This window comes from Phaethon aethereus (genome assembly GCF_964289735.1).
Source record: "Phaethon aethereus genome assembly, chromosome: 14".
In the NCBI taxonomy this organism is placed as follows: Eukaryota; Metazoa; Chordata; class Aves; order Phaethontiformes; family Phaethontidae; genus Phaethon; species Phaethon aethereus.
Genome location: NC_138590.1, coordinates 16,253,449 through 16,280,272, shown reverse-complemented (window position 1 = coordinate 16,280,272; position 26,824 = coordinate 16,253,449). Strand labels below are relative to the sequence as shown.

At 42.5% G+C, this 26,824-nt stretch overlaps 2 protein-coding genes across 3 annotated transcripts; one reads left to right on the top strand and one right to left on the bottom strand.

The window, feature by feature from the left end:
* Positions 1–1,675: 1,675 nt before the first annotated feature.
* HNRNPAB (heterogeneous nuclear ribonucleoprotein A/B) lies at positions 1,676–8,339 on the top strand (the record flags this gene model as incomplete). Of its 2 annotated transcripts, XM_082006403.1 has the most annotated exons (7): positions 1,676–1,938; positions 5,074–5,242; positions 5,327–5,485; positions 5,896–6,027; positions 7,836–7,944; positions 8,038–8,190; positions 8,269–8,339. In XM_082006403.1, the coding sequence occupies 7 exons, from the start codon at positions 1,676–1,678 to the stop codon at positions 8,337–8,339; spliced, it is 1,056 nt and encodes a 351-aa protein (XP_081862529.1). The 2 variants fall into 2 exon arrangements, with proteins under 2 accessions (XP_081862529.1, XP_081862530.1); XM_082006404.1 differs by lacking the exon at positions 8,038–8,190.
* Positions 8,340–11,015: 2,676 nt separating this feature from the next.
* PHYKPL (5-phosphohydroxy-L-lysine phospho-lyase) lies at positions 11,016–18,058 on the bottom strand. The gene is made up of 12 exons (XM_082006246.1): positions 17,989–18,058; positions 16,995–17,154; positions 16,280–16,354; positions 15,348–15,435; positions 15,134–15,250; positions 14,812–14,894; positions 14,287–14,512; positions 13,884–14,038; positions 13,285–13,374; positions 12,945–13,075; positions 12,538–12,594; positions 11,016–11,114 (listed from the first exon to the last, which is right to left on the bottom strand). The coding sequence occupies exons 1-11, from the start codon at positions 18,041–18,043 to the stop codon at positions 12,566–12,568; spliced, it is 1,209 nt and encodes a 402-aa protein (XP_081862372.1). The 5' UTR covers positions 18,044–18,058; the 3' UTR covers positions 11,016–11,114; positions 12,538–12,565.
* Positions 18,059–26,824: the final 8,766 nt, after the last annotated feature.

Genomic DNA, 26,824 nt, shown 5'->3' with positions numbered 1-26,824 from the left:
TGAAAGCAGTTCACTGAAGGACAGCCTGGATCCTAGATCAGATTACTTAACAACAAAATGTATCACCACTATTTGTTTTTATTCACAAGTAGCTATGTGCACTCTTTCTGAATTGTAATAGCAGATAAAGATATGCAAGTTGAGCCAGAGGAGATATTTGACAGAGGGTGGAGCAAGCAAGTAATAATGTATGCATTTATTACTACAGAAAGTTAGGTAATCATTGTTACTTTTTGCCCACAAGCAAAGGGCTTAACTTTTTTTTTTAAAGATGTGGCAGTAAGTTTGGCTGTCTATCCCAAAGCCAAACCCTGTTCCTTTAACCTGAACAAATGGGATATTAGGAATGGTATACTGTACAAGAATTTGAAGCATGATTACCAGGAGCAGTTGTCTTCTGCACTTTTCACACACATCTTTGTCAACAAAGTTGATATATCCTTGGGCAAAAGGAATTAAGGCCTAGGCGCATGCTCAGGGCTCCAGCTCCCAGAGTTATGTAATATACAAATCTAAGTTTCCATTAAAAACAACAAATTCTGGCCGTCTCGGTTGCAAAACCAGCAGAGCTGGAAACGTTAAGTAAACCTCTCGTCCTGGAGTAACTGACTCAGCGTACATACCACACCTTAAGTCAAACCAGCGCAACACTGCAAGTAAGCGCTGCGCTCAGGTCAGAGGCGCGCTTCCCTGCCACCGCCGTACGGGCCCCGAGGCCGGGGCTACCCCAGCAGGGCTCCGCCAGGGCCGGCCCGCCCGCTGCGGCGGGAAGGCGCTTCGCGGCGCCGCCGTTCGGGCCCCGCCGCGACTGAACAACGGAAGAGCGTTAGGAGAGCGCCGACTCCTCCTGCCCCGCCGGGCCCTGCACCCCCGGGGGTTGGGTTTCCTCCCTGTCGCGCTTGTGATTTTCGTGAAACGCCTCGCGAGGACGGTAACGCTCGCCGGAGCAATGCAGCGGCCGCCGGAGCGAGTCCTTCCCCGCCTGCCACAGGGGGACGGCGCGCCGGACCTGCGGGCCCCGAGAGCTGCCGGTGCTCCCCAGATGCCCGCGCCTCCTGGGCTGCCCTGGCGACAGCAGCAGGACGGCTGGCTGGCTGCCCGCCCTCCGTCCCTCCCTCCTTCCTTCCTTCCTCTCCGCGGCTCAGCACTGAAGCGAGAGGCCTCTGCGCGCCTTGCCTTCCCTCCCAGCCCAGTCCCGCGAGCCGCCATTCGACTCATCCCCCCCGCCCCCCACAGCAAAACCAACAGGAGATGCTGAACAGCGTGAATGACAGACGGCGGCGGCCAATGAGGAAGCTCCTTATTGCTGTGTGGCTGAGGCTCCGGCGCTATAAAGACGGCCACGCGTTAAGGCTCTGGGCCGGAGAGTACGTGTCTTGGGGGGAGGAGAAGGTGGCGGCGGGGCCGGTGCGGAGCAGCCGAGCGCCGCGGGGAGGGGTGTCAGCTCCAGTGCGTGGGGGATTTTAATCCGATTCCGGCCGGCCCGGATTTTATTGGGAGCGGGTTTTAAAGTGAGTATAAGCGGCGACGGGATGGCGACGGCAGAAAAGGGGGGAGGGGCGGGAGCGGACCGGATCAGACCGGCCCGGTGGGGGGAGCCGTCTCGCTGACCCGCGGGCCGCGCTCGTCTGTTGCAGGCGCCTGTCGTCCCTCTTGCCTCTGCGGACGGGGCAGCATGTCCGAAGCGGAGCAGCAGTTGGCGGTTGCCGCCGGCGCCACCCAGAACGGCCACGAAGCGGCCGAGAGCGCCGGGGAGCAGCAGGCCGAAACCGGCGGGGCTCCGGCGGCGGCGGGCGCAGCGGCGGCGGTAGCAGCGACGGCGGGAACGGCGGCGGCGGCGGGAGCCGGACCGGCGGCGGGACCAGCGGGGACGGCCGCTAGCCAGAACGGAGCCGAAGGCGACCAGATCAACGCCAGCAAGAACGAGGAGGACGCGGGGTAAGCGCCGCGCCTCCCTCGGCGGGCTGAGGCGGGAGTAGGCCGCGCCCCCCCCCCCCCCCCCCCCCTTCCGCGCCATGTGCGGTGGTAGAGCGCGGCCGCTAGGCCCGGCGCGGCCCTTCGGCGGGAGCGGAAGCGAGGCGGGCGGCTGGCGCGCTCCGCCGCCCTGGGCCCCGCTCCGCCCGGCGGGGGAGGGCGGCGGGCGGCCCCGCTGCGGAGGGATCGGGCGGGCGGTGAGGCGGCGGGCCTGCAGCACCAGCGCTTCCTTTGTTCTGCAGCCGCCTTTTGTTGGCGCCATGTGGTGGCTGGGGGAGGGGCGGGGAGCGGGTTTGTTGCCTGCTCACGCTGTAAAATGGCAGGGGATTTACCTCGGCTCGCTTCGCATCCCGCGTTTTCCTCATCCTTTCCCTTTTTAAGGAAAGGAGTGGATGGAAGGAGTTGGTTTCGGGGGGGGGGAGGGCTGATGCAAACTTTCTGGGGAGATTTGCGTTACCGCTCGCCGCCGGCGTCGGTGTAAATGCGATCGTATTTTGTGTAATGCAAATAAAAATCTCCCAGCTCTGGAAGCTAGTCGGGGTAAGCGAAGGATTTTTTGAGGGAGTAAAAGAAAAACGGCGCGATTGAGACTATGCGCGGTGTGTTTAAACCAGCAAGTGCGGTGTTGGTGTACCGCTTTGCAGCATTGTCAGAAAACAGTTTACCTCTTACGGGTGATTTCTGGAGGAGTTTGGTGTAGTTTCGCTGTGTTTTGCTAGTGGCATCCTTGTGTACAAAACAGTCATTTTTCCCCTATCATATTTGGTTTGTTTATGAGTAGATGTGCTTGACTTGAAAATTACTGGCCTGTTTCTTAAGCGGGTCTTTGTTATTCAAGCTACCCTGTGTATTTAATTGGAACTTCCTTTGTTATCCCTGGGCCCTGAACCAGAGGGTCAGATCCCTCAGGTTCAACAGAGAGCTGAAGCCACAGTAGCATAATAGATTTTGGCTGTAAGGGAAGGAGTAAGACTTGCACAAGTTTTCTGTAAGCTGGGACTGGATGTACCTTTTGCAGATACTAGAAGGATTGAAAACGAGGCCTCTTAGCTGTGTGCGAGTTTTCTTTTTACTGTTTTAGTATTCTGCCCTGAAAAGTGGGTGATACTCTTTCCCTTTCTCGCATAGGAGGTGACAAGTTTCATCTCCAAATCCATGTGAAATGAAACTTCTAAGAAAAGCAGTTATTTAGAGGGATTGACCTATGTAAAAAATTTAGCGCTGTGCTAAGACAAGAGCTGTCCAAGGCAGAGTTCAGGGTGCTGACTCTAGAGTATTTGGTTAAGAGCTGAAACACGCTTTGATTTAGCTGCACTAATATGCTCAGGATGAAGAAGACTACATGTTAGGAATGCAATTGTCTAGTTTGTGTGGACTCTGAAGGCAAAGCCAAATTTGGTCTTAATTTCAAAAGCTCTGTATTGTGTTACTTAAATATATGTAGGTATCAATCATTCCAATTACAAAACAAAGGACTGTAGATTACGAAGTGTAGTATCTAATGCTGTGGTAAGAGTTGAACTTAGCATGTGGCAATATCTGTGAGTGTACCACAGCCCCAACCCGACTGCATAAAGCAGCCACGGTTGCCTCCAGACAAATTCCTGTCACCCCCTAACCACTGAATTCCTCTTGATCACTCTGTAAGTGTGGTCAACGATGACAGGGTATGCTATGGCAAACCACTGTCAAGTCGGTACAGTTTATAGCAGTTGTGCTTGGTCAGTAAGCTGTTGTGATGGGAAGGAATCCATCAAGTTACCCTTCTTTCACCTGTCAGTGAAAGGTTTTTAGTAAACTTTGTAAGGCCTTTTCTGTAATAGCTGCAGGAAGCACACAGGCTACTTGGACCGTATGTATCATGCTGCACTTGTCAAGTTAAGAGTACACAGCTTGATTTTTCTGGAAAAAAAACAAAAACAAAAAAACTCCGAGTGTTCAGCTTACAAAGGATGTGGTTTCATCTAGTTTAAGGAAGAAAAAACAAAAAAAGGACATACAGGTTTTTCCTCATGTTAAGTTTTGAACACAATTGGATGCTAGTTCTAGCAAATTAAAATTACGCATAAACACCAAAAACCAATTTTATTTAAACATAATCTAGTTTCTAAAGTGCTGCTAGCTTCTAGTGCCAAATCTAGGTTGCCTCTAAACAGAGTAATGACAACTTAAACTGCTTTAGTTCATAGACAAAAAGGCTTGAATGTTTTTAAAAGCTTAGTTTGTTACCTTGGAAACTCTGAAAATAGAAAATATGGCCATGTTATTAATGTTTTCATTTGAAGTGAGGCATTTGAAAAGTGTGTTATTGACTGATGTAAGTTTTTGGGTTTTTAGCTTCACTTCTGTATTGTGCTTCACTAATATTTAGTTCTTTGAGATGCTTCAGAGGATATTTTGTGTGGGAAAGTGGGCAGGGAAGTACTGGATTGGCCCTTCATGAAAGTGAAGACTAATAGTGGACGTACTCCTGTAGTACTGATGAAGATAGAACTAGATTCAGTAACTAAGCAGGAAGAAGTGCACAATGTAGTAGTTAAGGCAGGTTCAAAGTCCCATCTGTTCTATGTGACTGTTCTTGGAGGTCATAGATACCTGGTTTAAATTTTGCAGCTCGTTCTTAAGACTAAAATTTTTACAGCCATTTGTCCAAATTCTAAAGAAGGTCAGGGACTTTGCTTTTGATGCCTTATTCTATCCTGAATGCTTTCAAAGCAGTAGGAATGATCCTAGGTTCTTTGAAAAAAAACCGAGTTGGCAGTACTTGATAGTCAATACTGCTTTGTTGCAAATAACAGAATACTGTTGAAAGAACATAAGTTACTGGTGAGGAATATTTTAGGCAATTTTACTGTTTTTTATAACCTGTAATAAACTTCAGGGTGCATTGTGTCATTCCCTCAAAGGGGGGGAACCCACCCTTGTGCACTCCTGTAGTATCACTAGCTTTTGACAAGATGCAAAAGTGTTTAACTTTCAACAGTTGGTCCTGTTTCTGACAATGCTGCTGAGGTGTGTACCACTGTGAGGATCTTGCTGCATGTGCTTTTCTGTGGTACTTCCTGAGTCTTAATAGCTCTTACCTCTTTGAAATTTCAGGAAGATGTTCGTTGGCGGCCTCAGCTGGGATACAAGCAAAAAAGACTTGAAAGATTACTTCACCAAATTTGGTGAGGTAACTGACTGTACGATAAAGATGGACCCTAACACAGGAAGATCCAGAGGCTTTGGATTTATTCTCTTCAAAGAACCTGGGAGTGTTGAAAAGGTGAATTTAAGCTTCATATTTCAGATTCTTGACTTCTAGGGGAAACTTTTCAGCCTGAGTTAATCCTATCAAACTATCTTTCAGGTTCTGGAACAGAAAGAGCACAGGCTAGATGGACGACTAATTGACCCCAAGAAGGCCATGGCAATGAAAAAGGATCCAGTGAAGAAAATATTTGTTGGTGGACTAAACCCAGAAGCCACAGAAGAGAAAATCAGGGAATACTTCGGAGAGTTTGGAGAGGTGCGTAATGTTATCTTACTAAACACTGAAACATACTGTCTCCAGTTGCTGTTCAGTTTACTAATAAGTTGCAACTTAACTTCAGATGTATCAAGACTTCCATAACTGATCCAGAGGTTTCCCATCTTGAAAGCAAGGAAGGCAACATACTGCACTAGATCCTTCCACTGCTAGTTAGATACCCTTGTCTTTAATGTCAGATAAAATGCTTTGAATTAAAATTGTTTTGAAGAGTTGTAAAATTGAAACCTGGTCTGAAAGCCGGTGTTAGTATAGAAAGAATATGGCAAATTTAGTGTTGCATAATATGCATAGATAGTAAAACGGAAAGTAAGTTTCCCATCCCAAATGCCATGCATTTAACTGTTCTGCTAAAATACAAGTCTGAAAATCGTATTTCATGTCTTCAGATTGAAGCAATTGAACTTCCAATGGATCCAAAGACCAACAAGAGGAGGGGATTTGTGTTCATCACTTTCAAGGAAGAGGATCCAGTGAAGAAGGTTTTGGAGAAGAAATTCCATAACGTCAGTGGAAGCAAGGTAGAAACTTTGACTTGTAATTTTTTGTACAAGTTACGTGTAAGACCTCTACATGTATAATCTGAAAGGGATTTTGTAGACCTCTGATTTCAAGGTACCCAAATTATGATAAGGACAGGTTGCAATTTACCACAGGGGTTTTTTTGGCCATAACTTCAGGTGCAGAGGCTACCAAGGTTCTTTGCCAATAATTGTGGCTTTAATACTTGCTATGTTCTAGGGACTTCTGTATGTAAAGTATCCAATTGCATTCATTAAACACATGTGGAAAAATTGGCTTGTTTATCTATCAGTCTAGCAATATAAGCCATTTGAACAGATACATGCCTATTTTGAGCATAGAGCACCTACATAAATTCAAGGCTTACAGACATTAACTTTGTAAGCAGCTGGCTGAAAACTGGCTCTGTCTGACATGGGGGCAGCTTCCGCTGTCTTCTCTCCTGCTGCGGCCCTCTCTGCTACCAAAACCTTGTCACGTAAACCCAATACAAGGGATGCAGAGAGTAAATGTATGCTTATGGCAACTGGTAGCTGGTCAGCTGGTTTACGTGAACTACTGTAAAATTGGTGTGAGGAGCTCTGAACAGCTGACAGTGCTCATTTGTGGGAATAGCTAATAGAGGCTCATGTGTTAAGCTAATGAGAAGAGGACTGGAGGCAAATAATGTGTGCTGGCTGGGGCTGTCCCTCTTCCCTTGCTCCATGGCCAGTGCTGACCATACACTTCAAAGCCCTGTTAGAAATCTGGTCATACTGTCTGACACAGTGACTTAGATTGCACTTAGTTTTAAGACTGGTCTTGACAGCACAGAATAAACTTTAGCAAACCTAATGCACTGGTAATTGTCAAGACATTATAGTTAGCAATAAAGTTTGTTTTCAGGAGAGATGAATGCTTACGTGCAAAGGGAGTTGAGAAATCATGTCTCTGTATCTCATAATACAGCCTGGTTTTTTGTCATAGTAATAAAAAAAGAGCAGGTTACCTTAAAGCTCTGCTGTGAAGAACTCCATGCCAGGCTTGCTCAGGTTCTGCTATCACAGGGAGTTGTTCCTTTCACAGCAGCAGCGGCTTTCATCTCTGGATGTGCACAGATTCAGGAACTAGGAAGCTGGCTGACAGCTTGAACTGCAGCTTGGGAACCTGTCTTGGAAATGTCAATTCTGGTTGTTTTTTAGCTGTTCTTAGTATTTGCTAAATGATGATTTCAAGTGTTGGTAAGCGTACCTTACGGTCCAACACAGATGCTCAGTGTATGGAGTGTATGAAGGCTGCCAGGAGGACTGATTACAGTGCATTTTTCAGAGCCTTGTTCATTCAGTGCAGCTCAGGTGAAGTCCAATAGCAACAGCCTCATCTTGGAGGTTGTGCCCAGGGTAGAGGGCAGCCTTGTGGCTCCTACAGGAGCAGTGGCTATGCTGTGTGGCCTGAAGCACCTTTTCAATGGGGGAGTCGATAGTAGAGAACAGGCAGTATTAAAACACTCTGAAAGCAGTGGTCTGCTTTGAACAGACAATAATGACTAACCTTTCTCTTCCATGGGGAAGCTGGTGGTAGGGAATAGGCAGTGTAAAATACTCTGAAAGCAGTGGCCTGCTTTGAATGGCCAACAGTGACTTACCTTTGCCTGGGTGGCACAATAAATCAGGTGCTTCTGGATGTGCATTAGTCCTGGTTACATGATGGAGCACTGCATGTATACCTCCTTTGCCTCTAGAGTAACCTTAGGCTTTCCTAGCTGGTTAGTTTGGGTGCTGCTGCTGTAAGACTGTATACATACTCTTCCTTGTTTTTTTATTTTCAGTGCGAGATTAAGGTAGCACAGCCAAAAGAAGTATACCAGCAGCAACAGTTCAGTAGTGGTGGAGGAAGAGGTAGCTATGGAGGAAGAGGCAGAGGTGGAAGAGGCGGCGGTAAGTACTACACGCAGTACTTTAGTATGGACACATTCTAAATAAGTTGTGTGTACTAAAATGGGATTTTGTGGATGGTTTTCCCTTCTATAGCTCAAAGTCAAAATTGGAATCAAGGTTATGGCAATTACTGGAACCAGGGTTATGGGAATCAAGGATACGGCTATCAGCAAGGTTATGGTGGCTATGGAGGCTATGATTATTCAGGATATGGGTATTATGGATATGGACCAGGCTATGATTACAGTAAGTAAAGAGAACTGTATTGGGTATAAGCGAGCGTAACTAATTAGCAGTTTAATGCATTTGTTCTCTTGTTCATAGGTCAAGGCAGTGCAAATTATGGGAAGACACCAAGACGTGGTGGTCATCAGAATAACTACAAGCCATATTGATCAAACTTATTCAGGTATGCAGTGGCATGGTCTCTTTTGGAAAATGACTGCATAGGTTTTGTATACAATGCTGTAGATGGATATTTCAGTTCTGTACCAAATTTAACTTTACAATAAATTTCTATGGCCTGTTAAATGTGCATCTTATCCTACTTGGAAGAGCTCCCTGGAAATGTTTTACATGTTTAATACTTACAGATAACTAGTTGTCTAGACAGTGTGGTGTGTAAATTTCAGCCTTGCTGAAGATATTAATTAATGATTTTATTAATAGGTTAAACTGAAACTGATTTTGAGGGTCTGCTTAAAGCTGCAGCTCTGCATCTAGGGACTGCCTCTTGGAGTTAACTATGGACTCTGCATTACTCCAGTTGTACAGAATGAGATGCATCTTAGGGAACCAGTGTCACTTTCCACCTTTTTATTTTGTATTGTTTTTGTGTCATACATTTCCTGTAATGGAAGTGTTAATTTTACTGTACTTTTTGGTACCTTTTTGGAATCTAATGTATTGTAAGGTATTTTACATGTGTTCTGATTCACCATGACATGGATATTGAAGCTATCCTAGCTTTTGAAATAAAAAAGGCGTAATCTAGTGTCTTGTGCCATTCTTCAGCTTACGTATTAGTAAAATGCCAGTATATTGTTCCCAGAACTTAGTTCATGGCAGTACCTTGATAGATGAAGAGTTGTGCTTAAATGTTTTTAATCTTTAAACTAGAAGGCTGTATTGGTAGTTGTGCTCACTTGCAGTTAAATGGCAGTCACTTCTGCTTGGAGGTTATGGAAGAGGACTTGGGTGGAAAGCCCCAGCTGTTGTGGAGGCTGTGCTGGCGTGCTAGTGGCTTATGTTCTAGCCAAGCACAGAGGCTCAGCATAACTCTGTTAGTGTCTGCATTGTAGGGCTCTGCTAGGAGAAGCCAGAGGCATAGGTTTCCAGGTAGGGCTTGGCAGTCTAGACAGCATGGCAGGAGGAAGCTAACAAGAGGTGTGCCAGAATCTAGTTGCACTTCCTTCATGTTTCACTGTCTTTTGAGTCTGAGACTTTTCTACAAGTTCTTGAAAGACAGGTTAGACATTAAATTACCAATTCAAAGTCTGAATTTTTGCAGCCTTTATGTGTATCAAAAACAGGCTAAAGAACTTCCACTAAAGTTGTGGGAGGAAAAACAAAAAAGCTGCCTTTAAAGAGGCAGCTCTTTCTGAGTAAACAGCTAGAAATACGGTTTCCTTTTTTGACTGGTTTATCACTCTTTTAAGGCAGTAACATGCAATTTGCCTGTCTTGCTGCAGAGTACTCCCAATCTCAGATTTATAAATAAGTAGCAAGTGCTGCTGCACAAAATAAACTTCTAGTTTTTGTTGCAGTAATCAATTTTGATTTTTTACTTACTTAGCTTTAAAAGTGAATATCTGACCCTTTGTTTCTTGTAACAAATCTTATTTGTTCAAATGGGAAACAGAAGTGGAATCAAACCGAGTAACTAAGACATAAACAGATTTTACTAGTGACCTTTTCATTTTTTAACAAGAGATGTGCTGTAATATGCTGCTCCCTGCTGGCTGTCCATGAAAAGAAAGCTTGCTGTAAAGTTAGGAGTCTGTAAGACTTTTGGGGTTAAGTGGAAATCTTGAGTATTAAAAAGATGAATCAGATTTTAAATCTGATAGTTGACATTACAACTTTACAGCTGGACTATGTAACTGAATGCCCAACTTGCACACCACAAACAAATGAGTACAGTATTTAAAGGGATTACTGTCTCAAGATTAAAATTGAAACGCTTTTCATTGCATGCTTTTACTTGTTTTTGTATGAAATAAGGGGTAGCAGAGTATTTTTCTAAAGTTTGCCTTCCAACAGGGAATTTGCATAGTATCAGGACCATACTGCTTCAGTACTTCTGGCTCTAGGGTATTAGCAATAGTTAGTCAGCTGGCTGTGTGTTGTTTTTTTGGAAGTAGGTTCTCAGGTAATGCTTCCTTGACAGGTGATGTGGCCTTAAGGAGAAACTGAGGATACTGGTACTTAAATGCAGAGCTGGCTTTCCCTTTCTTCTTTGCATGAAAAGTTTGTGATACAAAGAACATGTAATTGCTGGGTGAAAGCAAGGGTTTGTACACAAGGTTGTTGCTTATGGCTGTAATGTACTCTTCTTAATTGAATTTACTAATCCCACTTGGATATTTCTTGAGGACAGAATATTTCATAAGAACTGGATTGGGAACCATGGCCCTCGGCTGTCTCTGTTCCTCATGCATTTGGTGTTAGGAATTTGGGACTGAAATCCAGTCACTGAGACAGTTTGTTGAATGTAATACTACTTAGAGACCTTGCTATGAAACCGGCTACTGAAACTGGTCAAAGGACCCTGGAAAGGACTGGGTGTACTGGCAGCTAGAATGGCATTTGAATAGGTAGCAGCAGGTGTAAAAAAAAGAGTACCCATTGGCTCATCTTAATTTTCAAAAAGTCATAACCTGAAAGAGCATGAATTTAGAAAATGTAGTTTATAGTAGCTATAAAACAAATTCCTTTAATCAAGTTTAGATATGCTGTTTTAAATAAAAGCCAATTCCACACCTCTGACAAAGTTGAAACAAGCTCTTGTGAAATTTATTTATCTTAAAGCTTTTACTAATAACAAGATAACTGAAAGTAGTAAAATCAAAGGCAACTTATCTGGTCTAAGACATGCTAGGATGAAGATTAAATGTGTGTTATAGTAGAATAATGTTTCTTAGTAGCAGATCTTGAACATTGTTTGAAACCTATGGAAGGAAAATAATGTTATGGGGTTTTTTTTTGGCAAAAGCATTATTAAAAGGAATCTACTTCATTGCCTCATTTTTTGCTTACATTATATGTAAGTGTCATACTAATACTGTACTTGCTAAGAGGCTTTGTGCATTCTTGGTTTCCTGTAGAAAATAAAGGCATTTTTTCTTGCTTAGTTTAGGTTGCAGGCAAGCACGTGAAGTCATTGGGTCTCTAAGTTACACTGGCACTGTTGAGTAATCTTTCTGTTCTCAAGAATAAGTAGAACAAACAGCTGTATGTCTTTCCATAAGTTTGCTAAATAAAATATTAACACATTTTTCTTGTGCCTGCTATACTAATATTTCACTGAACTAAAAGCATATTTCTCCTTAGCTCAGGGCCAGAGCACTGTGAATCTAGTATGGTGGTTGAGGCCACAAAGGCTTACACTGAGGTGCATTTCTCTCCAGGTGCCTAGAGCTTTACTGGGCACTTGGTTGTCTTTTAGTCAGAGTAGGTTGAAGAAAAGTACTAACTGTACCAAAGGGTGGTGTCATCGATGTGTTAACTGGAAGTGTACACTGTGCTTGTGAGTGTGTGGCAAAATGAGTTGCTGCTAGTTGTTCTCTCTAAGCAAGCTGTAGAGGGGAACCTCAACAGTTACTGAGGTTTTCCAGGCTTGGTATTACTGATGTCCACAAACTTCGGAGTATAGGGGTAAATGGGTACTTAAGCATGAGATAACAGCCATGAACCTGAAATGATCCTATGAAGTAGTCAAAAATGCTCAAGAGAACCTATGAAGTAGTCAAAAATGCTCAAGAGAACAGAAGGCAATACTATTTCAAAGGCAAATGTTAAGGAAAACAGGAGCTATAGTAGTAAAGGTACTGTTTATAGCTCTTCATAAAGTGGTTAGCATAAGTGGAGGTCCCCTAATTGTGGCATGGAGAACGTACAGTGCTCTTGCCCTTAAGCGTGGTTAAGGGGAGATAAGCTGAGAAGTAGTTACGCAGCTGCATAAACTTTTCTGGAATCTTTAAGGTGCTGAGCAGCTAGCATAAAAGCTATGTTTTTGTCTTGATGTGCATGTCATTTGCATGCCAAGGGTTAGACCCAGTCACTCTTAAGGCTTCCCAAACAAACGCAGCATGCTCTAGTGGTAGGCATTTCTGGGGCATGTTGGACCCAGCATGCAAACAAGTGAATACCTATAGTGTTACTGGAAGTGTGAGACTCCAATAGAAGGTAGCTGTGAATGCCAGATAGACCCAAGTCTGGCCCCTGCTTCTAGATAGCCAGAGATTCCTGCAAACTAATTTCAAGTAAAAGCATCTCTCTGAGTAAACTGTTCTACTGCCAGTGACAATGCTTGTGAAGTGATGTTTAGGAACCTTGGCTTTGAAATAATAGAGAGTGAATATAAATAAATACCTGCTCAGGTAGAACAACTCGATGTTTTCTATTTGTTCAGACATTCTTTTTCCATATCTGGAGAGAGAATAATAAACAATTTAGCAAACTCATACAGATTATGGCTGTCAAGAATGAAATTTGGACAGCTTTTACTGCTCTCCCTTGTTCAGACAGGTGAACACTTGAACCTCTGCCAAAGCACTGCTATTTTAAAAGGCATATGCTTCTGTGGAGTAAACAGTTTTGTCAGAGAACTTTAAAACAGAGTAATTTAGAAGTGAAGACTAAACTTGCATTGACTAAGACTAATGAGACAGATTCTACCATCTTGGCTCTATTTTAGCACTTCTGAAAAGCAGGCTTAGCACTGACTTTAAGGTGGTCCAGCAGCAGCCCCTGCATAAGGCAGTTTTGATCTGTACTACCTGTTAGTAGTTTGTCAATTGTGTCCACCACAAATTTTGCGTCCTCCATACTGAAGCACATTGGGGGCTTGAATTTTAGCACATTTCTTCCTGGCCCATCTGTACTCAGTAGAATATGTTCTTCCTTAAGTCTGGAAAGAGCAGTAACAAAGAATTATGTTTACCTTTGCATGCTGTGCAGAAAAAACTTCTAAACACCAGCGTGCAGGTCCAGGCAATGCCTGTCTGCACTGACTGGTTTCTTTTTCTGCTAGTTGGCTGTATTTTAACAACTACTGAGTGGCAAGTTACTTTGTAATTGTGTGCTTGCCTCACACACTGAGGAAGGACATGATTGTACCTTGTTATTAAATACTCTGCTTCTGCTGTGGCAGGGGTCCTTTCTGTGTGATCCTTGATTAAGTCCACTCCAATGAATAAGCCAGAACCCCTTTAAAAGAGATAAAAATAGTCAATCTGTGTCAGAGGAAGGAACTGCAAGTGAACTAAAAAATTGAGAAAGGTTTTTGTGAGACCAAACTTCTACTGCATGAGAATTACCTTATATTTGGCTAGTGATGGAAAAAGGTATTGCTGTTCTGAAGAAATGTAGTAATACTATATAGACTTTTATCTGCTCAGAATGCCAGCACAGGACATGGTGTTAGAACATATTTTCCATGCAGCTCATTAATTTTGTTCTTTGCACTTGAAGTAAGAGTTCAAACAGGAAAGCCAATTCCTTTAGCAAATAATAAATCAATAAAAAAAAAGTACTGGCCTAGAGTGGCAAAGTATATCAGACTTTTGATAAGCTCAAGTTTGTTTTAATCTAGTGTGCAGCAGGCTGTTGATTTTTGCTGAAAACACAAATTTAATGATTTTCTTACATCAGGTGGATTGAGTTGTTTGACTGAACGAAACAAAAAGCAGCTAGAAATGTAAAGGTGGCACTGGTACCTGACATCACCTATGATGGGATGCTTGACTTTCTGCTCCTTGAGTAGCTTCATCAACAAGTTGCCTACTTCTGTGGCATGAGCCTGGAGGTGTTCCTTCTCAATCACATCTAACACAGCTAATCCAATTGCACATGAAACAGGGTTTCCTCCAAACTGAGCTCAGGAAAGAGGAAGAAAGATGCAGTCTCGTACACTGAAAGTGTAGCCTTAGTAATACAATGAGCATACTGCCATTTGTATCAGGTGGAGCCAGTAAACAGACAGTTATATACTAGAAATATACAAATAATATATAAAATAATTGTCTGCGTGACAGAGACTATTAAAGTTAGATAATCATGCAGCATTTTTATTACATAGACTCCAGTAGAGAAGGAGAGTTTGGTCAACTTTTTACTTACTGTATTAAAATACTCTACTCCTGTGGCTGCAAAGGCCTCTGCAATTTCTTTTGTTGTTGCTACACAGGCAATAGGGTGCCCATTTCCTATTGGTTTCCCCATAGTGACAATATCAGGTATAAAATCTTCCCCTTGAAGCTGGAATGCCCAGAAGTGCTTGCCAACTCTGCCAAAGCCAACTTGGATTTCGTCAGCAATAAATACACCTCCTGCCTTGTGCACGTGCCTGTAACGTAACAGATTTTATTGTCTCTTAAGAGGAAACAGAACCTAATATTTACTGTTTAAGGGCATGCAGAAAGCATTACTTTGCAAACTTCCAGGAAGCAGACTTGTACAGACCTATATTCTATACCATGTGTTTAAAAATAGGTCTTTGCCCATACAAAGTTTACATGTTAACATGAAGCCACAGGCTATTTCCTGCCTACCAAGCCATAGTCTACAGCAGGCTGAGCAATTGTCTTATCATGTATATTTAGCAAGTATGTTAAATTAAAGTTAAGATAATGAATGACCACTTACTCTGCAACCTTCTGAAAATAGCCTGCTGGTGGAATGATTTGACCACCCACGCTTGGCAGAGATTCAACAAAAAATGCAGCAATCTGAAACATATGTAGTGTGTAATGTTTTGAACACAATACAGAAAGTTGGGGAAATGGTGTTAAGAATTAGCAAGTGCTTTGTAATTACATGGTTCTTGCATTATTATGTGTTGGTTTTCTGTGTTTTTTTTTTTTTTTGACAAGTCCATACCTCTTAGTTCAGTAATCCTGAATGGCACTGACAGTCAGCCATGGTCATTTCTAAGGCAAGACAAATGGTTAAGGAAATGACTGCTTACCTTTCTGCCTCTCTTATGTGCTTGCTCAATAATATTTTTCACTTCATTAGCATAGGCTGTTGCTGAATCTTCATGGTCTTCTCTATAAAGTCCTCTGTATGTGTCTGGAACAGGAGCCTATGCAAAGGAACAGTATCCTATATTCAGTATATCATAAATAAAACTTAATTAGATTTACAAGTAGTTGATAGCCTGTAAAGGCTGGAGTACATACCACGTGGACCCATTCCTTTTGTCCTTCTAGATTTCTGAATTTATATGGGCTTATGTCAATCAAGGATGTCAGATGTCCATGGTAAGCACTTAAAAAACAATTAGCAGAGCTAAACAGTGATTTCCTCAGCATCAAGAGTTCTTTAGGATTAGCATTACTGATAGCTAAAGAGCAGCTAGGCTCTGTCACCTGGTGGGAATACAGTCACACTTAGGCTGAGAAAAGCTCTGAGACTTCTATCAATCAGCTTAGTAGTATTTGGATTGTTTTGCACATCTGAATATAGGGGATGCAGAGGGACAGTATTCCTTGCCACTGGTTTGCTGGGGCTGGTGACTAGAATCACAGCAGTGTAAGTCAGTCAGTTGTGAGAGCAGTATTACAAGACTGCAGAACAGCTGGAAGGGACATGTCTGGCCTACTTCTGACTATACTCCAACGATGGGGTTTCCAGGCTCTCTAGGCATCCTGTTCTAATGTTTGACTATCTTGATGGTGAAAGAGTTTTTCCCTATGTCTTGTTAGAATTCCTAGGGTTTCAACTTAACACCCATTGTCTTTTTTCCTGTCACCATACATCTTCAGGCCTGGCTCCTTCCCGTTAGACAGTTGTAGCCATAGTAAGATCTCCCTCCAACTGTCTCTTACAGGCAAACAAATCTGATTTTCCTAACATCTTATGGCTCCCTACCATCGTGGCAGGCCACTGCTGGCTTCCTCCCAGCATGTTGACATCTGTTGGCTACCAGAGAGCCCAACCTGGACACAGTTCTCTGGGCTGGTCTCACAAATACTGAACAGAGGGGAAAAATTACTTCTCTCAACTTCCTGATTACGGTCTTTCTAATACAACAGGTTTTCAGAAATGCTCTGACCACAGACCAAAACTGAGCCTTGTACCCCACAGTAGATGAAATTGCAGATATACTTACTGGTCTAAAACTATAACATCTTCATGTTTTGTATACTGTCGTGCCAATCTTAGGGCAAGATCGTTGGCTTCAGATCTACAATTGAAAAATTGAATCAGTGTTTCGAGTTTGAAATTCTGACCTCCCTTGCAGTGCTGTTTGTGTGTGCAGAGAACAGACAGAACTTGATACATGTTACTCATGGATCTGTTAGTAATTGGCACTCTTTAGGTAGGACTGTTCACTAGAACAGAATCAGTCTTAAAAAGCTGGAGTACAGAAACTACTTTGGAAACAGGTTTGGGTTTTTTTTTTTAGCTGTTATTTGCTTGGGAACACAACCCCCATCTCAAGCAGAAATATGCATTGTTACACTGAATTTTGATACTAGAAGTAATTCTGAGTTCAGAAGACAAGTAAAACCAGAAACTAACACAGTAAATGTTTACATTAATGTTTTGTAGTCCAAGGCCTTATAAACAGAGTAAAACCCTTCTTAAATAAAGTGCTAGTTTATTTTCCTGATAGAGAGCTTGCTAAATGTGAACTGTGGAATCACTGAAGTTCTAAACAGGATCACAGTTTCTTCAAAAACAAAAACCTCAAGCCATGTTTTTGGTCAGTATCTAGTCATCTGCCAGATCATGCAGTTGGCTATTGATAATGAAGTATTTTACTTGTCTGTATATAACTTGTGAAAACACAGTATCAATTCTAATATACTTGACTGACTTACCCAGAATTCAAAAAATAAAAGATGCATAACTTCTCAGGTAGCGTTTTTGAAAGTCTCTCTGCATAATCGACCAAGTTGTCGTGAAGATAACGAGAATTTGTATTTAACAATTGATTTTGTTCATGGGCTGCTTTTACTATATCAGGGTGACAATGTCCAACTGCAAGAGAGTGTGGAGAGTGGTTTGAGAGCTCTTCCATATTATGCATGGTGTTCATTAACAAATGCATACTGACTTAACGCTTATATTTCTTTGTTAGTACAGAGCTATCAGCACTGATGATCATATTTTATCAGTGGGGCGTTAATGATTTTGTCAGCAGAAAACAATGTTGATATGCCTTGAAACCTGTCACAACTTTCTTTTTTGCTCAGAAAGTTTGAAATTGCCTGTTAATTCATAGTTTGTAGTTCAATACTGGAAATTGATACGTTAAAACAAATAGTGTCTAATTTAGTATTTGGATTTAGACATTTGAGTAATTTAGGTAGGGGGTTGGCTATGTGCAAATAAGTCTCACCATCAAAGAGTTATTAGCCCTGCTAGGGTGTTAGTGACAGCACTGACTGGTTAGGGAGATTTCAACTACTGTAAGAAACCAGCAGGTTCTTCATAATACTCAAATATGGCATCACCACTGAGCAGTGGTCCTGTGACTGTACCCTTAGCAGTAACTCTGACAAATACAACAAACTGTCAAGCCATTTGTTAGGTGCTTTACTTGAGCTTTCATGAAAAAAAAAAAAATCTGTAAATTTTAGAGAAGTATGTTTCTAGGAAGACAGAATAGGAAGCAAGTCTGGAAAGCACATCATGCACACAGAAATTCAAATATGAACTGTCATTTCCTAAACTATAGGCTCAAGAGAGGTTTATTCCACTTTTCCAATTAAACAATCCCTCCCCCAACACAATGCAACAGTGATAAAAAGTACTGATTGTTCCTTGTTCTGCTTAGAAAAGCATGATGTCAAATAACATGACTTAACTTACCGTGAGCAACGTTGTTTATGCAGTCAAGGTATTGTCTTCCGTTCTCATCATACATATACTGGCCTTTCGCCTGTATGATCTTCACCGGATCATTAGAGAAAAACAGCTTGCAAGAGGAGCTATGGCAAGCATCAGAAAGCAAAATAAATCTTAGTGAATTCTAAAAGTCATATAGTTTGTTCTGCTGGTAATATTTTCTGTTCAGTCAGTTAATCAAGAGAAAGACATTTCCCCAGTTTGCCAGCATGTGCAGTCATCCTACTTCTGGCCCTAAAACAAGGGATGGGGAAGAGAACAGGCCTTGTACTCTAAATCAAGTCAAACTTAGTTAAGACTTGCAGGGAAAACACATGCTCCAGAACTGAAAATCCTTCACTAGGAATCTGGCCCCAGCACACTGATAAGACGTAGTTCTGTAGCTTCATCCAGTCTTAACCCTCACTGTCTGTGCTGTCTGCCCTTCATGTTCTGGAAGCCCTCTTTGGTGTCTTCTTGCTGTGTGATTGTTTTTATTATGTTCTTGCTATTCTTACTAAGGTCCTGATTTTCCAGATAGTATGGCACGGGTGATTGTTACATCTGTATAAATCATCACTAACCTAAGCTGAAATCTTGAGTGATTTTATAAGGCTGGGTCTAGTGAAGTGCCCTTGGTTTGTTTTGCGTTTTAAATCAGCCACTGAACAAGTAAAATTGAAACATGTCTGCCTAAGGAGGAGTTGCAGAGATTTGATGCTGAAGCACAATACCAAACTTTGATGCGTACACAAAAAAATAAAATAATTCAACCATAAACACAAAATCACTGTCAAATGAACAACAACAAAAAGAAAGACAATGGTAATGTAAGAAGCTGTTTCGCTAGCCCTCTTCTACAGGAATCCTGTACTTTCTGTGTGAGCTGGCAGTAGAATGGAAAAAGTCAGGTTTTTTGTAAAGTTATCCTGGCTGTTCAACAGATGCTAAGAAAGCACTTACTTACAGAGGCTGGGCATTTGATCCCAGTGACAGAGCAAATCAGTTTGTTAGTTACAAAACTGTGAAATATATGCAGTGTATTCCTCAGGTTTGTGTAACTGCCAAATTCTAATTTCAGCATTTACTTTCAGCCCAACTTCTGGGTTCGTAAAATACACAGATTAAAGTAGCCTTGATATTGAATATGTAAGGTACAATAGGAGGGCATCCCCACAGTTTTATATATATTGATTTTTGTATATAAATACATATACAGGAGGCAGTTCTGCTGCCATTCCTCATAGCAGAGGAATTACTTCTACAGATGTAAGAATTTTTTACACTAGTTGAAGTAAGAGAATTGGAAGTTTGGAAATGTGTCTTGTACTTAATTCTATCAAGTTGGGCAGACATATGTTATTACTTAATTCTATCACGTTTTTGGTGTAAAAGTCTTTCTAAAAGACTAAGCGAGCCAGAACCTCTGCCTCGCCCGGTGCCGAGCCTCCGGCAGGTTAGTTCAGCTTCACACCATGCTCTCGGCTAAACGGGCAGGAAATGCTTTCTAAGCAGTTTAAAGTTTAAACAGGCAGGCTAAGTATCATACAGGTTTTATGATTTAGTTTCGTAATACCACCCCCTCCTTAAGAAAGGCTAATTACTGTTAATTACCCCAGTAAAATCAGGCTTTGCACGCTAACAAACAGCACCGACTTTCCCCACGACCTTGCTAGTTTGAACCTAAAATTCTGGCGAGGCAGAATTCGGTTGCTTTAGCCCCGGGAGCAGCCGTGGTGTCCGAGGGCCGGGCTCGGAGCAGCCGGCGCTCGCCGCTGCCGCCGTGCGGGAGGCCACGCTGGCTGCCCCGGGGCGGTGAGAGCAGCCGGTGGGCAGGGCCGCCCACTCGGGGCTGAGGCCCTGCAGTCACGGCCGCCCAGCGGTAGTGCTCTCCCGGCCCGAGGGGCGGTGGCGCTCCCCCGGCTGCAGCACTTACTTATTTACTTACCCGATGAGCTGCCGCCGCAGGGCCAGGGTCTCCGGCCGGGAGCGCTGCGCCCGCCTCATGGCCGCTTTCGCCGCCGCGGCGGGACTCGGGCCGGGGCGGGGCCGCCTCCCTCGGAGGGCGGGGCGGGCCGGGCCGGGGCACGCCCGCCCCCGCGGCGCCCCCTGCGGGCCGCGCCGAGCTGCTGCCGCAGCGCTTGCCCCAGCGGCCTGGTGCCGCCTTGCGTCGGGGAGCGAGTGGCGGTCACGGTGGTACCGGTTACCGCCGAACGCACTGACCGCCGTCCGCGACAGCTAGCAGAAGCGGCGCACGGACACAGGCACCGTAACAGCGCGCCTCCCATTACCATAGAGCCCAGCCCCTCCCCAAAACACAGCTCCAGGCGAGCTGATTTGACAAGGAGTAGAACAGTAACTCACCAGTGCTTTCAGGCGCCTCCGGCTGTGAGGCTGGACTCTTCGCTTAGAGCCTCAGGAGTGGCGACTTCCATCTCCGAGGTCCCGTAGCACAAACAGGGGAGAGGCTGCATCCACTGGGGTCCTGTAAGGCTGCTGGCAGCTCACGTGGAAACTATACTTCATGGTGTACACCACTGGTGGTGGCATACAGCCCCAGATCCCACTCAGGTCACCAGGCACCTCAGAGGTAATAACATGTTTTTGAGGGCTCTTCAGGATCATTATTAGAGCTACATCATAACACTCTTTTTTGAAATACTTACACATGAAGGAAGTTTCTTTTACAGTTGAAAATAACTTGAGGTGGTAGCCTAGCTGTTACAACTGTCTTAATTGTTCAACACATTCTTCACTATTTGAGCAAAAGTAAAACCAGTCCATTTATATTGTTGCACTCCCGTGTTGTTGGTGACAGATAGGTAGACCTGAATGACTACTTACTTGTAAGAGCCAATCCTAGGATAGGCGATAGTTAGGATTAAAAGAGGAAATGCGATCATCAGATTAGAATGGCCATTCCTCCATTCCTGTTTGATTGAAATTACTTAAAGAAAAAGCAGAAAATAGAGAACCAGAAAGGGTGTTCTGGGATGGGTTGAGTCCTCTGCCGCCGCTGCTGGTGGTGTATCCCATAACAGGGTTCATAAAGTCACCAACCTTCATTCTAAAAGATGCCAGATTTGTTCTCCTTCCAAGTACGTGTTCACATTTTTTCGTTTTAAACTCACAGTATGTGTTACGAAGGCTAGAAAATGGAGCAGACCCTTTTAAAACAACACACTTGGCAGACTTTGTTACTGACTAGATACAGCTACCAATAATTATCTCTAGTTGCAGTTACTTGATAAACACAGGAGCAATTTAAATTTCGTGTAACACAGAGAATCCAAAGCCAAATTGCTATGCACTTAAAGTTAGACTGAACTTAGGAAGTCAAACTTGGTTGTTGCATAAAAGTCACATTTTAAGTAACAAAAGACAGTGGAGAAAAAGTTAATAATGGCTGTTAATCTTTATTTGAACTCTTGTCTGGTTAAGATATTTAGTAGCTATTTATAACAACAACCTGAACATTTACAATTTGGAAAGTTTATTCTTGGTTGCAAATGCAGAGTTCATTATACATATTCACACAATTGTCAAAGCAATCTGTACAGAGAGACCATTTTAAAAAAATCTAGTCTTTGCTTTTATTACAGAAAGCACAAGAAAATATATTTATGGAGGTCTCAAGCTAAGGTACTGTCCATTATATCTTTAAACTAGAAATACATGATGCAGTACTAATTAATACCATTTTAACATGTTAAAACAATGGATAAGAAATACTGTTATTAATGCCTTCATTTTTAAAGTAGTTGTTCCTCACAGAAATGAGTAAATAGAATACTTTTCATGGCACATACATGATTAAAAATCACAAAGACTTTGCAAATAGAGCTGTTAAAGTACATTTTCTGTATTTTTAATATCTCTATATATTTCTTTTTAAAGGTGATGATACATTTTACAGAGATTTAGTCAGCCTTCTATAAAATACCATGTAAATACATTCAAACCAAAAGTAATCTTTGCAAGGTTAAAACTGCACACACACGCGAATAGCCCTTTCTCCTCTGAACAGCCTTACTGGAGCGATGCAATCACTCACATAAATAAGGGACACTTGCATAACATGGTAGAGAATTAAGCCCTATCAGTATAATTTCAAAACAAATACAGACAGATAAAGCACACATTGCATGTATTTTTCTAAACTGTAAGTGAGATTTTAATTTAGATTTTAAATACCAGCAGGTATAGTTTCTCAAATTATGTTGTTTCAAAAATGCTAGCGTACATGCCAGTTTTAAAATATTTCTATGTCCAAAGTAACTTAATGCAACAGAGCAGGTGGCTTTCAGTTTTGACTGTGGTATTTTGAGCTGAACAGCCATCCTATTGGATGTTTTTGATTGTTTCTGAAGATACCAGGAAAAAAAAAACCAACCCCAAACAGTAGCACAAAAAAGTTGCTACCTTATGAAATTGCCTATAAAGCTGCACTCTGCCTATGAAACTAAGCAGCAAACACAACAGGACTCCAGCTCTCATTCTAGCTGATGGCAATTTACTACCTCTTCTGCTTAATTTGGAAATCTAGTGGGTAATCTGGGTGCTTTTGCTTTGCAAAACCAGGTACTAGGTTTTTTTATGTAACTGCAGAAATGCAAGTTGATACACACCCACCTATACTTAATAACATAATGTAAAACGCACTTTTCAAGGTTAAGCATACAACACAGTGTTTAACAGCATATAAAAAAGCAGCAAGTGGTATTAGGGTCACTTACTTACAGATACTTGGGAGATCGCCATTTTCAATTTCTGTTCATTAATATCTGCATTATATAAGAAACCACACAGAGACACACAAGTGAGCTGACTGTTCCATGAAACTGCACAACTCTGAGGCAACTTCTACCCGAACTTAGCAAACAGGGATTGATTGTTGTCCTAAGACATAGGAAAACCGCAAATGTTAATAACGTATTTCTTGCGCGACTCTGTTGTCAATAATGCCACTTCTTATGCATTGAAAACTCATGTTTCCCAGCTTTCCTGTGGTTTCCCCCCAGGCTCTCTGCAGTAGTATAGAGTCATACAATCTATTAAGTCCTTCTTCCATTCATTTCTAGGTTTTCGTCACTTAGTTTAGCTGCAGATTACACAATAGTTAGACATTGCCTTTGTTGTGCCATCTAATGGTACACAAGCATATGGAAAAGTTGCAGTAGTTCACCTGGGGACGTGAAAATACTAGGAGTAATTTAGCTTACAAATGTGAACGATAATCAAGGAAAACAAAGTTTAGGAAATGGATTTTTTTCACTGGTTTGCTTCAGTCTGCAATAGATTCATCCCCAAAGTGGAGCTGTGAAGTATTTCAAACTGTGCTAATTACGGTCAGGTTCACTGCAGTGCTAGGGTCACAATTCAAAGGCAGGTGACTCCAGTAAGTGACAGTGAGACCAGACTAACTAGAGTGACCAGCTGTTTTCTTCCCCCACCTTTTTAAAAAATAAATCACTATTACAAAAGGGTCCAAGAAATATTCTTACATAAACGCTGTCCTGCAAGGTTGCCAAGGTCAGTATGTGCCACAGTGATTGCCTCGGCAAGCTGAAGCGTTTTAGCCTCTTGAAATCTATCCAAATACTTCACCTGTCATCTGAAAATCTTCCTGGTTAAACAGCTGGAAGGCTGGCTGTGCTACTGAGCACGTCAGCAGATACTTAACAGGTAAAACTTAGCAGCTTCAAATGAAATAAAGCAGTATGAAGGTTTTACTCCACCCTTGGACACCTACCGAGGCCACTCTTAGCTATGCTAGTGCAAGTGGGAACCAAACTCACTGACCTGAATTCAGCCAGATAGCTACGGTATTTGTCCAGAGTAAGTGGTTTAGGGACACTTAAATGTTTACATTTTTATCATTTGTTGTTATTAGTATTTTTGCATATCTTAAATACAAATCTGTTGCCTGTAAAGAAAATAATTCAAAGCTTCCATGCTCTAAAATTTAAAAATGGAAACTTTGACAGGTAACCTACTACAGACAGATTTTATTTGTATAACGCTTTAAATTGTCTGGGCAACAGTGGGACTAAAAAAACCCTGAGAAGTGAGAATATGATGGTATTTCCCAAAAAAGAAAAACAGATTTGGAAAAAAGATAAAAGTTTCTATCTGCATGCTCCTGTTTTACAAATATCTGTTCAAACCATGAAGTTACACAGAAAGTGTGCCCATCCCTATGTGTGCTGTCAATTAAGGGACAGTGTCACGGCATAAAATGTGCATAAAATTTGTTTCTCTCTATTAAAAAAAAGATCTCTAGAGGGCAGCATTAAATCAGTATTCGATGACCAGGAAACCTAAGCTCTAATACTCCTTTATGATGCATACTAAATTTACAGGCTAATAAGGCACAGCTATATTGAATAAGAATGGTTATTTACCATTATGATAAAGCTGAAAATTTCTGGCATCTTAAAATATCAATTAAGCTATGCGTTACAAATGGGCGAGTTCTTTCATTCTGGCCCAAGAGTCGCTGTATTTGGCTGATTGCAAAACCACGTGCTACGCGTAAAAATCCACGGATTCATTCGGAGCTATGGGCTGGCGAGATAGTAAACACTGCGGAGGGAAATCTTTGCTGGTGTAATGAGCACTAATGCGGCCAACCCAGTTGTGCTCAGTTACAGCCGCTGAAATGGGACATTGAGCTCGCTTGGGCAGGGTGGAAGAGAAGAAAGTAGCCGAGCTGGAACCCAGGCTTCCTGGCGTGAAAGCCTTGGTGATCACAAACATGGGTAGTGGGTTACTATAACAGTCTGAAAACTATGGGTAATGACCTGTGTCATTCTCCATGGAGTACTTCTCATCATTGCATAGTGTGTCTTGAACTGCTGAAACTTCACACGTGTTTTTGCTGGTTTGCTTAAGGATTTCAAATGCTGAATTTATGAAATTGCAGAACACAAAAGCTCTCCTAGATATTTCATCTGTTGGTTTCCTAAAAAGAAAATGCCTCAGAAAGTCTCTTATCGTTAGAAGAAACATTCTTGTTTTTAAATACACAGGAGAAAAATCCATACGGCAATAAACTCATCATCATTATATATATACAGCAAGTGTTAGAAGCAGCGTATACAAGAAAGGTGACTCCCCCCATGAAAATAAAAAAAAGCACGTGGCAATGTTTTGAGTTTTGTTGGGGTTTTTTTTTTTTTTTTTTTGTTAAAAACTGAAATCCCAGTGCATTAAGGCTTGGAAACAGTTTCAGTTTGGAGTCAGACTGGGTTTTCTCTGCCACCTGTTTCATAACCCAGAGAAATATTCCTGAACTCAGTGGCCAAGCCCACAATTCAGCTGCAAAAATTTAATTAATCTCACCTGCCCCATCAGCACAGACCAAATCATCAGGTTCGCACTCTGGCAAGGGGCCTTTCTGGAGCTGCCGGCGTGCTTTCAACACTGAACTGGAGTTACAGACATAGGGTTTATTTGGCTGTGTTCCCTTACCCCCAAAATCCACTCCCCCCAGCAGCTTTATGGAGCGCTCCCCGTGCTTACAGTTGGGTGCAGCATCACCACCCTGGAGCACCAGGGGCCAGGATGGCCACGACCACAGCGAGCAGCAGCTCTGGCGTTAGTCGCGCAGCGTGTTCGCCACGGGCGGTGGCGAGGCAGCCCTGCCTGCAGAGCTGCGTGACTGGGAAGTGTTCAGGGCTTTCAAGTGAGTCCTCGTACCCTCACAGACCCAGTTTGCAAACTTTGCTTCCAAAACTGGTTAGGCTACAGCATGTTAGGGAGAGGATGTTGGTAGTAACTGGGAAGATGCTTGTTAGCTACAATTGTAAATAGAACAAGCCTTTAAAGAACTCTGCTTGTCCTCTGCTCCTGGGCAGCAGGCAGACATGGTTACCTTGACATAATGGAAATCACCATGCTTTCGTGGTCGGTTAAATTAGACTAAAGAATTTTGTCTTGTAAACTAGAAAACAAAGATAAAATACAAATTTGTCTGGGCTGCAGATTCCCCCAAGATCAGTAACTTAAGCGTGTTATCCAGAATGTCTATTGATGAACCCATGAAGCTAACATAATATTTTAGTGACCAAGATGAATCAACTGCTCAGTCTCAGACTGACCTACATGTCATAAGCATTAGCAGCCTCCCTGTCAATCATCTCTATTGCTACTGACATCTAGTGGTAACATTTAGCTGCGTTTCTAAATTCCTGTAAAACAATCTTACATTCTCTCAGACCAGAGAAAAAGAGAGCGGTTTCCTAGGGGAAAAAAACCACTACGCTTTATGAGAGGCTGAGATGATTACTGAGTTTTGAGCGAGTCTGCCAGTACTACCTAAAAGTAAAATTTATCTTACTGAGCAATTTGCACACTCAAAGTATTCAAAAAGACCCACATAAACATTTTCATACGGAAGGAGAAAATAATCAACTGATTTGGCATGAATTTACTGAGCAAAGCATATTTTTTTTAACTCTTCCCAATAAGGTCACGACTGCTGTGAAACAATTTAGCATTTAACAACCTACTCGTCTAAATATGTGTGCGTGGAAAGCACATGGAAATCTAAACAGATTTCCTCTCAGACGCTGTGCGATCGATACAAAAATCAACAGCTCCTCTAATACCGTCCATTGATCTGCATGATACAATCGATAAGGAACACCGAGTTCAGAATATAAAGGCTGAATGCACTGATCTCAGCTGAGGACCAGGAAGGACTTCAAGTGCAGGCCACAACCGCAGCAGCCTCGCCCGGGGATCTGTACGTCGCTCTGTTCCTGGGACCTCTGCTTTGCACAGGTCTCGGCTGCTTTGGCGACAGAAGGGCTTGGTA

Bases quoted from the DNA above. Each gene is read 5' to 3' on its own strand.
- PHYKPL (XM_082006246.1), bottom strand. From the start codon at position 18,043: ATGTATGATGAGAACGGAAGACAATACCTTGACTGCATAAACAACGTT. The intron at 17,155-17,988 runs GTAAGTTAAGTC...ACTCTCTTGCAG, and splicing joins CATAAACAACGTTGCTCACG to TTGGACATTGTCACCCTGAT. The intron at 13,375-13,883 runs GTACCAGTGCCA...TCTCTTTTAAAG, and splicing joins CCCATCATAGGTGATGTCAG to GGGTTCTGGCTTATTCATTG.